At 51.2% G+C, this 15,297-nt stretch overlaps 2 protein-coding genes and 3 non-coding genes across 5 annotated transcripts; 1 reads left to right on the top strand and 4 right to left on the bottom strand.

Moving 5' to 3' along the window:
• Positions 1-2,131: 2,131 nt before the first annotated feature.
• Positions 2,132-3,618, bottom strand: LOC119704136. The gene has a single exon (XM_038144920.1). The coding sequence runs from the start codon at positions 3,440-3,442 to the stop codon at positions 2,876-2,878; it is 567 nt and encodes a 188-aa protein (XP_038000848.1). The 5' UTR covers positions 3,443-3,618; the 3' UTR covers positions 2,132-2,875.
• LOC119704285 lies at positions 2,161-2,275 on the bottom strand. The gene has a single exon (XR_005257918.1). It is a non-coding gene; the product is annotated as a U5 spliceosomal RNA (small nuclear RNA).
• Positions 2,697-2,812, bottom strand: LOC119704286. Its single transcript, XR_005257919.1, has one exon. It is a non-coding gene; the product is annotated as a U5 spliceosomal RNA (small nuclear RNA).
• Positions 3,619-3,700: 82 nt separating the features above from the next.
• LOC119704284 lies at positions 3,701-3,815 on the bottom strand. The gene has a single exon (XR_005257917.1). It is a non-coding gene; the product is annotated as a U5 spliceosomal RNA (small nuclear RNA).
• A 5,885-nt stretch (positions 3,816-9,700) lies between these two features.
• Positions 9,701-13,962, top strand: TMEM53 (transmembrane protein 53). The gene is made up of 3 exons (XM_038144974.1): positions 9,701-9,784; positions 10,261-10,373; positions 12,202-13,962. Exons 1-3 carry the CDS (start codon positions 9,727-9,729, stop codon positions 12,862-12,864), a joined length of 834 nt encoding a protein of 277 aa, XP_038000902.1. The 5' UTR covers positions 9,701-9,726; the 3' UTR covers positions 12,865-13,962.
• The last annotated feature ends 1,335 nt before the right edge of the window (positions 13,963-15,297 follow it).

The raw sequence follows: 15,297 nt of genomic DNA on the forward strand, positions 1-15,297 counted from the left end.
AGGTGTAGCTATCTGCTGCCATGGCCCTTGTGTGCAGGCTGGGTCTAGATTGCCCTGCAGATCCTTCCTCTGAGAGAGAGCAGGTTAGGGGAGGAACAGTTGTAGGGCATGTGCTAGTGCCTTCTCTTTTACTTATTCAGCTCAGTTCAGCATTTGTCTTCAAAAGCACAAAATAGTTGTGTGAGCTCTAGGTTCAGCCACACAGGATGCAGCTATGCAAACATCATACCCTTCTACTGTTACTCCTTTTCTTAGAGCTACCTTCTCCCTCTGAAAGTCAAGGGTGTAATTTAAGTGACAAGGCCACCCCCTGCTCTGCACCTGCCATCTGTGGACTGCATCCTTGCTGTGTCTGGAGATGCCAACTATATTGGAGGCCAGTTATTCAGCCTGGACTGGAGCAATTGTGTGCAGTGTTTCAGGGCTGGCCTGGAAAAGACAGCAAAAGAGTTAGGGATCTTTGAGGGATGTGAGCAAACATTAGTCACGAGCACTTAAAGGAGTACTTCAATCCAGGCATGATCCTCCTCCACAGCTTGGGCACTTTGTGCTCAACAGTTTAGGGTCTGGGAGCAGAGTGGGGCTGAGCACTCTGAGGGTTTCTGAACGGTGAAAGCTGACTTGGACCTGGGCTCTGCCAGCATCATACTAGGATGGCACAGCCAGAGCAGAAGGGCTGCTATGCCCTACTAAGTCTGGACAAAAGCAAGACAATCCCGTTCCATTTCAGGTGTTAGTACTTGTGGATTACCCAGCTTTTCCCTGTGTGAGGAACAAAGTATTGCCCACTTCTTCCCTCTGTGGCCCTAACATTGCTTATTTTCCCTATGCCTGCCTTAGGAGTTAGAGACCTGATCTGCAGGCCATCAGCTCCTACCCTGGATGGGGGAAGAGCTATCCAATGGCTTGAGTCTGTGCCTCTTGTGCAGTCCCAATGGAAAATGCTGTGTTCCTGTCCTGCCCTAGTAGCACCAACAGATACCAGAGTCCTAAAATAAACAAGAAATGTTCAGCTGTGCATGGTTTGACAATCATTCAAAACTGGGGCTTCCTGAGAACCAACTGTTTAATGATCAGTGGGAGCTTCCAGGTGTATATTAAAGTCTGGCAAGTTTCTTGTGTCACCATAAAAACCTGAGGCCTCAAACATCACCACCCTTACTCTGTGAGGATGTCACTGGAAAACTCAGCTTTGCCTCCCTACCTACCAAGCATATTCTGTCATCTGCTTTTGCAGAAAAGGTGTTCTAACAGCACTATCTTGTGGACACTGCAGGAAATTCATACTGAATAAACCAATTTTAGTGCAAATAGCTGAATTTCATTGAGGATTATGCAGTAAACCATAGGCACTAGGCTGATCTTATAAAGGGGTGTCTCGCTGCTGGCTGTGGCTGCCAGCTGTGTGCAGAATACAGTGGCTATGAGCAATGCAGCACCCTTCAGCCCTGTGCAGAACATACTTTGCTTCCAGGCCCAGTCACCAGGGTGCCAATACACAAGGCCAGTCAGATTTCACATCTCCCTATAAATAAAATTTCAAGCCAGTTCTAATGGCAGGAGCAGGGAGGGTCTGAGCACTTCCATCTGCAGGCAGTGACTCTGCCTCATTCCCAAACACACCATCTCTAACCAGCTTAGGGCTGGAGACTTGACAGAGCTGGGATACTCGGCAGAGAGGAGTGCCAGAGGTGAATGGGTGAATCTTTCCTGGGAGGAACATGTCCCAGTCTTTTCGTTACTGAAAGGATGCCACTTCTCTAAGGTTCTTTTTATGGTCCTGTAGATTCTGGTCCTGTAGATTCTGCTCCTGTGTCTCACCCAATGGCTTTTGTGGCAGCTGCCTGTTACACATACATACTCTCTCAGCCAAAGTCTGGCTGTGTGTGTATGTGGACCATTAAGAAAGAATGATGCTTTGAAGCACTGGAGTTACGCTGGTAGCATGAAAGGAGGACGGATGTAATTTTTCAGGAAGCACTGTAGGTACAAATAATCTACGCACCTGCCGCAGCGCAGACACTCTGGGCCACTGCGGCCTGCGCTGCTGAGCACGGGCAGGAAATGCACAGCGCTGGGTCACACGCAGCAGGTAGATAACCTGGTTGACCATAACATCACTAAAACATTGTGAAGTCTTTTATTAACCGCATAAAATGTAGCTCCGCCGAAGCAGAGCCTCAAAAAATTCCTCGACACTCGTGCCTGTTCCTCTCCACGGAAATCTTTAGTAAAAGGCGAAAGATTTATACGATCTGAAGAGAAACCAGAGTATGATCCGATATACCTGTCCGACATAGCCACCATCTGCTCCACCCCCCATAGGTGAGGGCGACGCCAGCCCGCCCGCGGGCCCCGGCCCCGCATCCCCGCCCGGCCGGGCCCCGCGGGACGCACACACCGGGCAGCCCCCAGGGCCCGGGAGGGGCAGCGGCCGCAGCGCCGGGCACCGCGGGGCCGCGGAGCACCCTGGGCATGCAAATCAGCCCCGTCCGGGGCGGCCGCAACGGGAGGCGGAGCCGGCGGCGCGGATGGGAGGGGCGAGGTGGTGTTGCTGACTGCGGTGCCGCAGCAAATCCATTTTCCGCACGGCCCGAACCGCTAGGGATCGCTTATATTCCCCATTGCCGCAATTAATTACCGACAACCCACCCCAATGAGCTCAGCATTCGCTCTTTCTTTAGCCGTAAATGGTTAGCTCCACCGCAATGGAGCCACTAAAATTTTCGTAAGACTCGTACTTGTTTTCCCTCCACGGAAATGTTCAGTAAAGGGCGAAAGATTAATGCGATCAGAAGAGAAACCGGAGAATAGCCATGCTGCGCCCCGCACATACGCTCACTCCCTGCCGCCGCCCCACAAGACACGGCGACCTTCACTCAGTTCCTTTTCCTACTTCCCACTCCTTCCGGCGCCTCACCCGGCTCGGCACCAGCCCCCGGCCGGTAGCACAGCCCGGCTGGCCCGAGCCCGGAGCCACGCCGGTTCGGAGCGGCGATGCTCGGCGGGGCCGGCCCGGTGCTGCCTGCTCTGCAGCCCGGGGATGCTGATCACACCAGGCGGAGGAGGCGGCCCGCCCCGACCAAGCCCGGTGCTTCCTGCCCTCCTGCCGGGGCGGGGGGAGCGAAGCGGGGCAGCTGGGGACAAAGCGAGCCGAGAGGGGACAAGGACCCCGCGCCGCTCGGCTCTGGTCGCATCGTCGCCACGGCAAGGAGACGCCGCGCAGAGGCAAAAAGTCGGCTCCGGGAAAGGCCGCCCGGATCGGAGCTAGACAGCGAGGGGGTCTTGCTGGGATCCCACGCAAGGTGCTGAGCTCCGAGCGGGCGCCAACACCACCCCTTATCCTCCTGGGAGGGCTGGAGTGCCCGTGACTGCCGGGCAGGTCCCCGGCTGTCGCTTGTCCCGGAGTCCGAAGCGGCGGCACGCAGCGGCTCCGCCGCATCGCCCGCACCGGGAGCAGCGGTTCCGAGCGCGCCCCGTGACGCGCTTCTGCTGACCCGCCCGGGGCAGAGAGGCGGCCGCCAGGGCGGGGGCGGCGCGGATGGAACCGTGAACGCGGGGTCGGGGCTAACGAGAGAGGAACCTGAGCAGGTTGCGCTTTCAGCCCTGGAACACCGCATGTATCTCAATCTAAACTAACACTTAGCCCTGGAAGTAACTCAGCCTCGAAGTTTATTCTGTTTTTCACCAGAGTAGGGGTAGCTCCACCGAAATGGAGCCTCAAAAAATTCCTCGACACTCGTGCCTGTTCCTCTCCACGGAAATCTTTAGTAAAAGGCGAAAGATTTATACGATCTGAAGAGAAACCAGAGTATGCTCTGGTGCCGGCCCTGGGCCAGTACCCATTCGCGGCTGCCCCTCTGAAGATACGGCGACGCCGATCGCCCCCAAGTTGGAGCCTCTGCTGGCTCGGCCTGTTCTCCCGGCAGCGATCAGAGCTCGGCTTTGCACCGGACCAGCGGTACCGGGGAGCAGCGGGCCGAACTTTACCGTGTCTGCGGCAGCTCCGCGCGGTGCACTCTGGGTATGCAAATTATCCTGAATGGTAATAGGCCTCCCCGCCCCGCCCAGCCCGTGTCGGTCGCAGCCCGGCAGGATCGGGGCCCGGGGATGCTCGAGAGAGACCCCTGTGCCTGGCCTTCGCCCCCGGCACCCTTGCCCAGGCTACCCCACACCGACAAGGGTGCGTAGAGACATCTTACCTTTGTACTGGACCTCCAGGTGTACTGAGCAGAGCACACCCAACCTGGGCTCCATGAACCGACAGGGCACATCTCCTATCATATCCTGGGGGAAAAGGGCAGACTGACAGGGACAGTCTTACACAGTTCTCCACACTGTTCTCTTCCAGGCAGTAGGGCTACCCAGTGCAGACAGAATGCCAAGGAGACAGGCACAGCTTCTGCCTGAGCAGGGATGGACACAGGTGGTAACACTGCTCGTTGTCCCCAGCAAGGCCCACTCCTCACCTGCGTGACCCTGAGTGTCTGCACAGCCCCGCGCTGGGCTTGGGGGGAGGTACACAACAGCACAGCTTCAAGGTTTTGGGATCTTGGCTCTGGTACTTGGGATTGCTGTGGCCCAAAGAGTCCAGCAGAACCTGTGCATCCTTTTGACCTTCTGCTGAGTTGGAGGCATTTAAGAACTTGGTCTGGGCTTGCACCCTTGTGCAGAGAAAGAGATGCCAACTTGTGTGCCTGGATGAGCTGTCTCAGCTGTTTCACTGTCACTCTGAGAAAACCCAGTACCACGTCCCGCTTGAAGTGTGGCTCAAACAGCCAGGCCAAAATTTCTCCGTCCTTGTCAGGAGCCACAGCTAAAATACAGTTAGCAAAATTTTCAGCTGGAGTAAGTGGCCAAGGAAGGCCCTTCTGCAGCCATTTACAGAAACAGAGTCTGGAACTGGCACACCAACAGAGTTGCTACAGATCTCACTACTGAGCCTGCTGCTTTGTCTCTCTTGGAGGAAGCTGTGACAGCATGTATCACCCCATGGCCTCTAAGAACGTCCTCTGAACTACAAAACTAACAGGTTTTGGCTTCCACTACCCAGGAGGAAAAACAGGAAAAAAAGTTGTAATGCTATTAAAAGATGCAAGCTACAAAACTCTCCCACCCCAGAGAGGAACTCTGGGAAAGTTTGCAGTAGGCGAATGCTGCAGGTAAGGATAGAAACTGTGTTGTGGTTTTAACAGGAGGAATTGCAACCAGCAAGGCAGCAATATCGCACCAAATTGATTGTGAAGAAAGTGAGCTTGTTAAAAATAGCTGAGACTCCGAACTCCTTCCAGCCAGAGCAGCACTGCTGGATCTGCCATCAGCAGGCAGAGGGAAGGGAATGGCTCAGTGCAGCAAGCAGCCCCAGGGGCCAGAGGTCAGGGAGAACATCCTTGCCTGAATCAGGACAAAGCACAAATGGACATGCTGCGTACCACAGCTTTCACAAATGAGCTCCTTATGCTCCCTGCCAGTGTCTCCAGTGAGCAACAGCAGCTTTACAAACCCTCTTTTGTCCTCTTCTTTCAGGTGGTTCAGCCTCAGTATTTCCGGAGGAAAGGAGACACCTCCAATCTCCAGAAATTCAGTAAGGTATCTGCGGCTGCAAGGCTGTAAGAATAAGGGGAATGAGGCCAGAAATGTCACTTGCCTTGGAGCCCATCTTCCTCTGCCAGCATGCCATGTCCTGGGAGCCATCACCTCCCATCTCACTGCAGTGGGCAGAGGTCTGAACTGGATACTGTCTCTGCAGAAGAGCATGGACCGTCCTCTTACAGGCAGGCAGAAGCATTTCTCATCCAAATGTGAGAAAAACACTGATTCTAGATTACTGAGAGATGGGTTACATGGCTTTCCCTTCAGTTCCATCTTTTGATAACCAGGTTGTTTTTTAAGCCTGTAGAATGTGGCTGGATGTGGATGTCTCTGTACAAAAGCTTATTCTTTAAACAAATTTTCAGTAGAGACCTTGCCCATCCTCTCCATCTCACTACCACACAGCACCTCCAGCTGTCCGAGGAAACAGATGCAGCATCCTGAGCCACACTGTTGGGTGAGCCAGAAACAATCTGGCTCTCTGGGAACTCCAGCTCCAGCTCTGGTTCTGTCTTGTTTTAATGAATCTGTTGAGGATGCAACAGTTGTTTGAGTAACTTTGTGGGCACTATCCCGTTCCTGCAAGAAAACCATGATGGCTAATGGCTTCCTGCTCTTTGACAGATGTCATGATCTCTTCTGCCTAGAGAAAAATGAGAACGAAGTTTAAAAAGGTCTGTGAAAAAAGGCTGTACAAATGAATTATCACTAGAATCACATTTTAAATCTCTGTCAAATAGTATTAAAGCAATTAGTAACCATTTAATCTCATTTTCTCTTATTTCATAGATAGGACAACTAGCAAAAGGAGAGTTCCTGATATGTCTGAAGCTGCACAATGAATCTGTGACAGACTTGAGATTATTTTCCTGGGCAGGTGGTTTCACCACAGTTCTTTTTTCTGCTCTGCTAATAAAGTCGTTTTGATGTTACCCATTACCCCAGCCCTGTTTCTCACTAGCCTCATGATATGAACACTGCGTCTCATATCTGACCTGCCAGGGAATAAATAGAGTGAAATGAGAGCAGAAATAGGTATGGATTTATGGGGAGTGACAGGGTCAAGGGGGCTATAAATGCCTGTTAGCACAGCAGCACAGCCCTCACTCATGTGCTGGAACCACAGCCATTTGGACATCCACCCCAGGAACATGTGCCTGGCCTTGGCAGTGGGAAGGTGCTTTGGCACCCTGTAGCATGACAGACATTTGCTCTATTTTTTCCCTATTTAATTTTTCTGGCATGTTTTTAAACAATCTAAGAAAAGCTAAAATGATAAGAGCTATAAGCAAGAAGACAGAAGTTCCAGAAATATCTCTTGTCTGCAATTCCTTCTATTTCTTCATACAGGTGTTAAATAAAGAAATCTACATTTTTCCAAGCTCTTTGGCACACTTTTGGTGTGGTATCCCCTGGTGCAGCTTGACTAATGTGAAGGTGCACTTAGTAAGGGAGATGCAATGTCAGGGACTAAGCTTTCCTTTTGTGTGGCGATCCCACAGCTCTGCTTCTGGCTGGAGGACACTGACCAGTCTCAAGGAGCCTCACAGTTAAACACCAGGATCTGTGCCCACACACAGACGCAGAAAGAGGGATAAGGTCACAAACAGTGGCATTAACACAGGTGCCTTCTCCTCCACCAAGCTGGATCAACGTGCCTAAGGATAAGAAAGGAATTCACACTTTGTGTAATGCACTTGGGCTTCCTACCTAACAGAAGCACCATTTTAGGTTTTATTTAATCGTGGTTTCTTGAGAAAAAGAGTTAAAATAACACAAATCTTTGTGTTTCAGAATAAGAAGTTTCTTTCAATGTAATACAAATCATCAAGATTACCAGTCTCCTATTTTCAAAATTCTTAAGCCCTTTCTCCTAGTATCTGGAGCAAAATTTCAAATCGGTTCCAAAATACCCAAGACACCTGCTCAGAAGTAACTTTCTACTCCTGTGATCTGAACCAGGCTGAAAACAACCACTAAGACATGAACATGTATCTCAGCGCCTAAAAACAAACAAGTAAAGTCTTCAAAAAGCTGGCTAAGAAACGGCGCTTGAGAATTAGGATGAGATGAAATTTCACCTGGGAATTAACGGTCTGTGTTCTGTAAGGCATCTGTGTCCTTGGCAGGGCGTTTTCAGGACCTCCTTTGCAGGGAAGCAGCTTTAAAATAAATCCATTTTCCCAAAATAGTTGTGATTGAAAATGTTATTAGCCATAACAAATGTTAGTGCTGACAGGAGAATGGCCTGTTAGGGGCCTCTGCTGAAACAGTCAAGTGAAAGTCATATTTCACATTATTGCAAGCATTTTCCTGTGATTTACAGAATATTTGTGAAACATTACTTGCAAGGCATATGATTGATTTTGAGAGAACAGCTCTTGTGTAGGGGGAATCTGTATTTCACAGAGACTGTTTGCATGAAATTTACAGTCCCATAAAGTGCTCCTCTGTCCTCAACAGAGATCTTGTTAAAAGAACTTTACAGGCTGAAACATCCCAAAATTGATTGTAAATTAACGTTTCTGTATTTATGTTTAAGATGCTGGTGGTGTAATGCTGCAGTAAGCCCCCCCACTACTCAGAAATACTAGCACCAGCCTCTGGACGTGAGGATTGTAGTGATACAAAGGGCTTGCCTATGAATCAATGAAAAAAAAAAAGAACTTTTGAAACAATGATGACAGGGCTTCAGAGGATGCAGTGGTGTCTGTCTCTGGCTGCTGTAGTAACAGCATTTGCTGACATAGGAGTCTTTAAACCAACATTGCAAAGTACCCTGAAAATGTACATTAATGTTTTTATTATGACCGTTTTACATATGGGAACATACAGACACAGGGAAGTTAAATGACTTGCCTGAATCATTTGTCAGTGCTAGCATCAACATGTAGCTCCTGGTTGTTGGCTTCAAACTCTACTGTCAACAGTGCTGGGCTGCCACCCAGGCCACTGGACCTAATAATCAAAACAAGGCTGGGTCAGGGCAGGGCTTTATTCCTGCCAAGAAAAAAACCCAGTGATTTAGGAACTGTCTTTGGCAATTCAGCAGTTCTTTACATCCAGGGTACTGCTTGATCATCACATTGAGATCAAAAGGCACAGTGCTGCTGCTTCAGCCTCACACCAAGTGTGAGGTGCCAGGGAATGATGGCCTTGGACTCACGGAAGGACAGAGTGGCAGTGATTTGGTGTTACCTTTGCATCTTACAACATCAAGGTTGTGCCCAGCCTCAGGCAGAACTTAGGGCTTGTTTCCTTGGCAGGTTTCCCCTTTCCTGGCATGCCTCAAGTCCTCCCATGCACAGTGCACCTTCCTCAGTGTACTCCAACGTCCCCAGCCCCTCAGCCACAGTCCTGCCGGCCCCTCTCTGACCCGCATGTCCTGCCTGTGGCCCCACAGCCGCAGCCCCAAACCCAGCCCTGCACTGCCTCACCCAGCCAGGCCCTGCACTGCCCCCTGCATCCATCCCTGCCCCGTCTGATCCACTGCAACCTCAGCATTCCCTGCCCCGCGCCACCATCCCACAGCCCCTCCTGACCCAACACCCAGATCAGGGCCAACAACGCCTCTCACCCCTCATGCCCGCCGTATCCTCCGGCCCCCCTGGCTGCAGTCCCCGCTCCGGGCGCTACAATTCCCCTCATGCGGGCCCTGCGGCCCCCCTGGCTGCAGTCCCCGCTCCGGGCGCTACAATTCCCCTCATCCCGGCCCTGCGGCCCCCCTGGCTGCAGTCCCCGCTCCGGGCGCTACAATTCCCCTCATGCGGGCCCTGCGGCCCCGCTGGCTGCAGTCCCCGCTCCGGGCGCTACAATTCGCCTCATGCCGGCCCTGCGGCCCCCGCCCGCCTCAGCCCCAACCCCCGCGGCCCTGCCCCGAGGGGGCGGTTACCCCGCAGAATGACTGACACGCGGCTGAGCCAATCGCTGTTAGACTTTCCTCCCCCTGCCCAATGGGTGGCCAGCGGGCGGGGCGCGGGGCCGGTTGCTAAGGGCGCGTTGCTAAGGAAGTGGGAGGCGGGCAGGGGGCGGGGCGGATGATGAGGCGGGGTGGGCATTCTCCCTTTCCATTGGCTGCGGGGAGGGGGGTGGGCGGGGCTTCCGGGGGGGCGGAAGCGCGGCCGGTGCGCGGCCATGGGCGCCCGCGGGCTGAGGGAGGCCGTGGTGGAGCTGGAGCCGGGACAGGCCCGCGGTGCGGAGGCCAGCGGGACCGGGGACTGCAGGGACAGCAGGGACGGGGCGGGTGGAGAAGGGGCGAGCGCGCTGGGGTGCGGGAGGAGGAGTCACGGGGCACTGGTGCTCCAGCAGGTGTCTGGCAGTCCCTGGAGGACAGGGCGGGACGCTTCCCTTTTCCCCGTGGAAGCGGCGGCAGCTGCTCCTGTCTCGCCGGGAGGCGGGAGGAGCGGTCTCGCCGCCGCAGGGGTCGGTTCGGTGCCGGCTTTGCGGCACTGGAGGGCGGTGGGAGCTGCAGGGGCCGGAGCTGTGCCGGGCTGTGCAGTGCACCCACGTAGAGAAAGCGGCGTGAGGCAATACTCGCGACTGACCGAGCGGTCGAGCTCATACTTGCTTCGCTATTGCCTTTAAGCTTTAGTAACCAGGCAAGCTGCTGTAAGTTCTGCCTCGGGCAGGCTGGAGGGCAGCTGCTGTAACTCTTGTGATCTGTTGCAGAAGGCAGCACGGACAGAGAGCCTGCCGAGGGCCAGCCTGTGGTCATCCTGCTGGGCTGGGCCGGCTGCCAGGACAAATACCTGGCCAAATACAGCGCAGTCTACAGCCAGAAGGTGAGTGGCCTGTCTGTATCTTCATGACGCTGTCATACTGTGAAACAGCCTTATTTCTGCGTGTTGGTAAAGTCTCTCTGAAGCCTCTCTTGGTCTCGCTCATGGGGAGTGAGTGAGAGTTCTCTTGTCATTGAAAGCTCCTTGTCTCTCACAGCCCGGGCAGTGTTACCTAACAGCTGCTGATGTCACCTCTGTGTGTGCAGCTAAGGCAGAAATACTTACTTGGAGAAACTTTCAGCTGCTGTGTGACTCACTGAAGTATCTTAAGGCTTTTAAAGTTGTGGGATTATTCAGGAATGACGTGAACTGTGTTAGTTTTCCAAACCGGTAAACGTGCAGGGAAAGATTCTCTGTTTACTGCACAGCACAGATGTGGCGAGGCTGGGGTGGGAACTGACAGAGCACATTGGCATCTGTCATGCCTTTGGCTCTTCCTTCCTGTGAAAATGATTCATCTAAATGTTGTAAGCCAAATTAATTTTATCCTTTCTGTGAAACAGGCATCCTGTGATAGTCATAGCTGCTCACTAGGAATTCCTTGTGTTTGAACTAGAGAGATCTGTCCTACTGCCAGTTCCCTAAGTTATGATATTTTCCTTTCTAATACTGAATTTTACTGGAATGACCCTAGCTTGTAGCATGGGGACCCAGTGAACCATTAGATTTTTTTTCCCTTGGTCAGCATACAGGGAATATTGTATTTATCCAAATCTGTTCCAACTATAGGTGGTAAAGTTTGTACATTAACAAGTCTATTGCTAATGTGTAATCCAGTGCAGGAGTCACTAATTGGCTTGATCTAGTGAAGAATTAGTTGCTAAGTGGCTTTAAGATGCTGCTGAGTGGATGAGGAGCACGTTACAGAGCAGCGTGACAACTTCTTGGAAAATGCTTTTCCCTCAGAAAGATCATAGAAATGGGAAAGGAGAGGATGGGTTTTTTTAGCTCACTTAGAGTGGCTGTAACCATGGCGAGATAGTAGAGAAGGCTTTGATTTGAGAACTTGGTGTCCTCTTCTAACTCACTCACTGTTTAGGGGGCTCTGGGTGGGGGGGGTTGTTTTGGTGACTTTGCTTTGTCCTTGTCAGTGTGTAATGTCAGTGAGCTCAGGTGATAGAAAAGGTCTAAAGCATTTATAAATGTAATTCCATCTGCTCTGTTTTGAAGCTCCTCCAAGATCCTGTTTCCAAATCTATACCTAAATGTAAGGCAGTTGCTCAGGAGTGAAGGCAGTTGCTCAGGAGTTCTGAGTCCTTGAGCCAGATCTCTTTCTTTGCACAGCTGGAGAGTTTCAGGAACATCTACAAAAATGACGTTGGTGTTTGTTGTTGGTGAGTCTTAGAGACAGCTGCAAACAAGTGCACCCAAGGAGAGGAGGAGTTCCTCTTTCTTCTTATATTTGCTTCAGTGTGACGAGCTGGATATGTACCAGAGCAGGCTCGTCTTACCAAAATGGCTGATGCTGAAGGTCTGTGAATCAGGGAGATGGTTTTCTTCTCCTGGGTGAGCATTAACACTCCTAAAAATGGATGGCAGCATCCCCAGGGGTTGTGCCAGTTAGCACAAGATTTGAAAGGATCTCAGACATGACCAAAGCCAGGCTTCTGCCACTCCAGAGGCCTTTCCGTAATACTGTGTGCTATGATGATTAATGTAATTTGTATTTGTGTCAGTGCCTTGCTGCTGACACTAAAGACTTTCTTCTGGCCCTGTGGTTTCTGTTGGAAACCTGTCCCAAATTTTCATGTTCTCTGTACTGCTGCTTGCCTACTCTCTGTATTTGCAGCACAGCTGAAATGTGTGTGGGGTCTCTTTCTGTTGTCCTCAGGGGTGCACGGTCATCCGTTACACAGCTCCATGGAGGATGATATTCTTCTCCGAGACCTTTGGCATCAGATCCCTGCAGACCCCAGCCAGGCAACTCCTGGAGCTGCTCTTTGACTACAGAGTTGAAAACAGACCGGTTCTTTTCCACGTTTTCAGCAATGGTGGTGCCATGCTGTACCGTTACATCATCGAGGCGCTCCACACCCACACGCCGTTTCAGAGCCTCAGAGTAGCCGGCACCATTTTCGACAGCGCCCCTGGCAGAAGAAACTTGCGAGGAGCCCTTCGTGCCCTGGCGACTGTCCTGGTCTCCATGAATGTGCTGCTCAAGTATTTCCTGCTGCTCACCTTTGCCAGCACGGCCATCGTGCTGCGGATCCTGCTGTACCCCCTGACCCGCTTCATCCACCAGAGCCACTACGACGCGCTGCTGGAAGCGCCCTCGCGCTGGCCCGAGCTCTACCTCTATTCCCAGGCCGACCTCATCATCAAGGCCAGCGAGGTTCAGCTCATGGCCGATGCCCGGCAGCAGCTCGGTGTTCCTGTGAAAGCCGTGGACTTCTCAGATTCGCCTCACGTCAGCCACATGCGGGTGTACCCCACCCATTACCGCAGCCTCTGCACGACTTTCCTGTCTGACTGTGTCGGGGCCTCCCCTCCTTAGTGCTCTAATGACCTCCAGTGTTTGCCTCTCCTTGCTCAGCTCCTCTGGGAAATGTCACCTCCTTTGCTTTTGTGTCTTAGAAGTGAGGAAAGTAGAGGCTTCTTGTTTGGTTTGTTTGGTTTTTTCCCCCTGACCGTCTCCAAGTGTGAAAGCCTCCAGCCTGGCCTTTGGACCGGCCATGTTAGAGCAGAACGTAGATATGGGTTAATTTAAAGTCCTGAAGGTGAAATTCTGTCATGGTTCATGTTGATGTGCTCTACCAAGGTGTCACAGACCAGACTCTCACACTGAGTATTATTTGTTTCTTCCTGTCTCTTGTTCTCTGCTGTCCATGTTGTCTCCTTGTCCCTGATGTCCAAGGTCCATGTTCTGTTGCTTGTATTAATTTTACAATACAGCTCTTCCACGTCTTTGTTGTTTTGTTGGTTTTTTTTCTCTCTGCCATTTCTTTTATCTTGCAATGAGCAAACAGAGCCATGTCTGCAGGACTTCTGCTTTTCTCAGTGCATCCCAGCTCTTGTTGTACTCTCCTTGCTGGAGATCAGGCCCTGAAACCAAGTGTAACACCAGGAAAAGCTGTGTGTAGGGCAGTGTGACCAGACTGTCATCTGGTTCCATTAAATAGCTGAGATAAAACAGTCAGAGCTCTCTGATCCTTGGTGGGAGCTCAAATGTTTGTGATAACTTTTGTGTTCTTCAACCCAGAGGTTTAAGCTAACATTTTTGAATGTGTCTAGTGTTTTGTTTCTCTTCCTTCCAGTCTTTTGTGTGTTCTACTGAGTAGTTTTGCTTCCTTGGAGAGCTACTTATTTGTTAATTGTATGTCTTGAAGCAGCCTATATTTTGCATCTGGATATTCAGGGAAATTTTTGGATTACAGCTGTGCCAGACTGCAGAAACAGAAAGGTGGAATTGCAGAAGAAAATGGAACTGTCTCTTGGAGCTATGCTTTATACTGGGTATTTCTTAAATCACCTCCACCCTACAAATGACCATGAAACACGATGTTTTGTCTGTAATGTTCTCTTCAGATGATCAGTCTTTGCAGTCCATGCAACGTGTACAAGAAATTAGTTCCTTCCACCTAGTGAAAAAGTAGCTCATTGCACTGTGCTTCATGTTTGGGTTTAAGTTTTATTGTTTATTTGGGGGAGAAGTGGAGATAAAGACAGAGGAGAGCCTGCTGGTATGTTTATGCTATGTCACAGCATAGCAAGCTAATTAATCACATGGTGAACAAATTTAGCCAACATTAAATTGCCAGGAGGAAGCTCTGGAGGGCTGTGACATGGGCCTGCCTGAACAAGAAACTGCCCTAGAGAGGTAGGCACTTAAAAAGCAGGAGGAGTTTTGCAAAAGTTCTGCCAGTGGGTGGCTGTGCTGCTCCTGCCCACCCTTGGGGTGCTGTCATCCACAATTACAAAACTCACGCTGTTCCGGATTGAAATGCAGAGGGAGAAGTCCTGGGGAAGCACTAAAATAATTTGGAAGTTTAACACAAAGAACTGTAACACCTCACAGAAGTGAAAGCACAGGGTGAGTGGCAGTGGTGACCACACGGCTGGTTTGTAGCAGACTATTGTGACAGTGCTCATTTGCAGCAGAATAACCCCCTGATGGGCATGGTTTTAGAGGGAGGGTTGGGCTGTATATGGGATAAGTGAGAATTAACTGAAAAGGGCCTGATGACCTGGTTTGTCTTTTATTTTTTGAAAGTGAAAACTGTCTCCAGGCACAGGAGCTTGTTGCTCAGGATTCAGTCTTCTGTAGGTGTGATCCCAGTTCCACTCCCACTGTGACAATGGGGTGTGGGGGCTACTCTGTGGTAAGAGCCTTCAGCCTTCCCCTTTTCACGGAGAAATTATTGTTTCTGGAGTTTGGACCTGTAAAATCCAGGCATGGTCCCCTATCTCCAGAGAGCCCATCAGAGACCTCCCAGCTTTTTAAAGCACGCCCCTGGTTTGTGCTATCAGTGCTGTAACTCCTGAGCTTTGATGTGTTCATCTGCCTTTCCAGAGATCTGGGCTGGGGCTTCTCAGCATCCAGCCTGTTTGTGGCACTGTGAACACTCTTGGGGAACAGTGGTGATAAAAATTATTCAACCAGCACTTGCCCTCATGCTGGTTTCTACAGGTTCAGTATTTACAGATCCGTTAAACACTCCATAATATACGCCTCTGAATTAATACAATTGTTCCTGGGAATCTGCTGTTCCTGTTTATTGCTGGGGGTGTTGAACTTCTCCTGTTTAAGGACTCGGGCTGTTACAGAATATGGCTGGCAGGAGCTGGAGCTAAACCCTCCGCCCCTGCCTGAGAGGATGGTGAGGCTTCCTCTGGGAAAAGCCTCCCATGTCAGCTGCACCTTCCTTCCTCACTTCCACCTCCCCACCACGGTGTTGCCACTTCCCCAGCTCCGCCCTACTTCCCCACT

This window comes from Motacilla alba, chromosome 8 (genome assembly GCF_015832195.1).
Source record: "Motacilla alba alba isolate MOTALB_02 chromosome 8, Motacilla_alba_V1.0_pri, whole genome shotgun sequence".
Lineage (NCBI taxonomy): Eukaryota > Metazoa > Chordata > Aves > Passeriformes > Motacillidae > Motacilla > Motacilla alba.

What these genes read in the sequence shown, in the direction of transcription:
- TMEM53 (XM_038144974.1), top strand. Translation starts at nt 9,727, where the DNA reads ATGGGCGCCCGCGGGCTGAGGGAGGCCGTGGTGGAGCTGGAGCCGGGA. An exon ending in GGAGCCGGGACAGGCCCGCG is followed by an intron (nt 9,785 to 10,260) that starts GTGCGGAGGCCA and finishes GATCTGTTGCAG; the next exon opens with AAGGCAGCACGGACAGAGAG. An exon ending in GCGCAGTCTACAGCCAGAAG is followed by an intron (nt 10,374 to 12,201) that starts GTGAGTGGCCTG and finishes TGTTGTCCTCAG; the next exon opens with GGGTGCACGGTCATCCGTTA.
- LOC119704136 (XM_038144920.1), bottom strand. Translation starts at nt 3,442, where the DNA reads ATGCGGCGGAGCCGCTGCGTGCCGCCGCTTCGGACTCCGGGACAAGCG.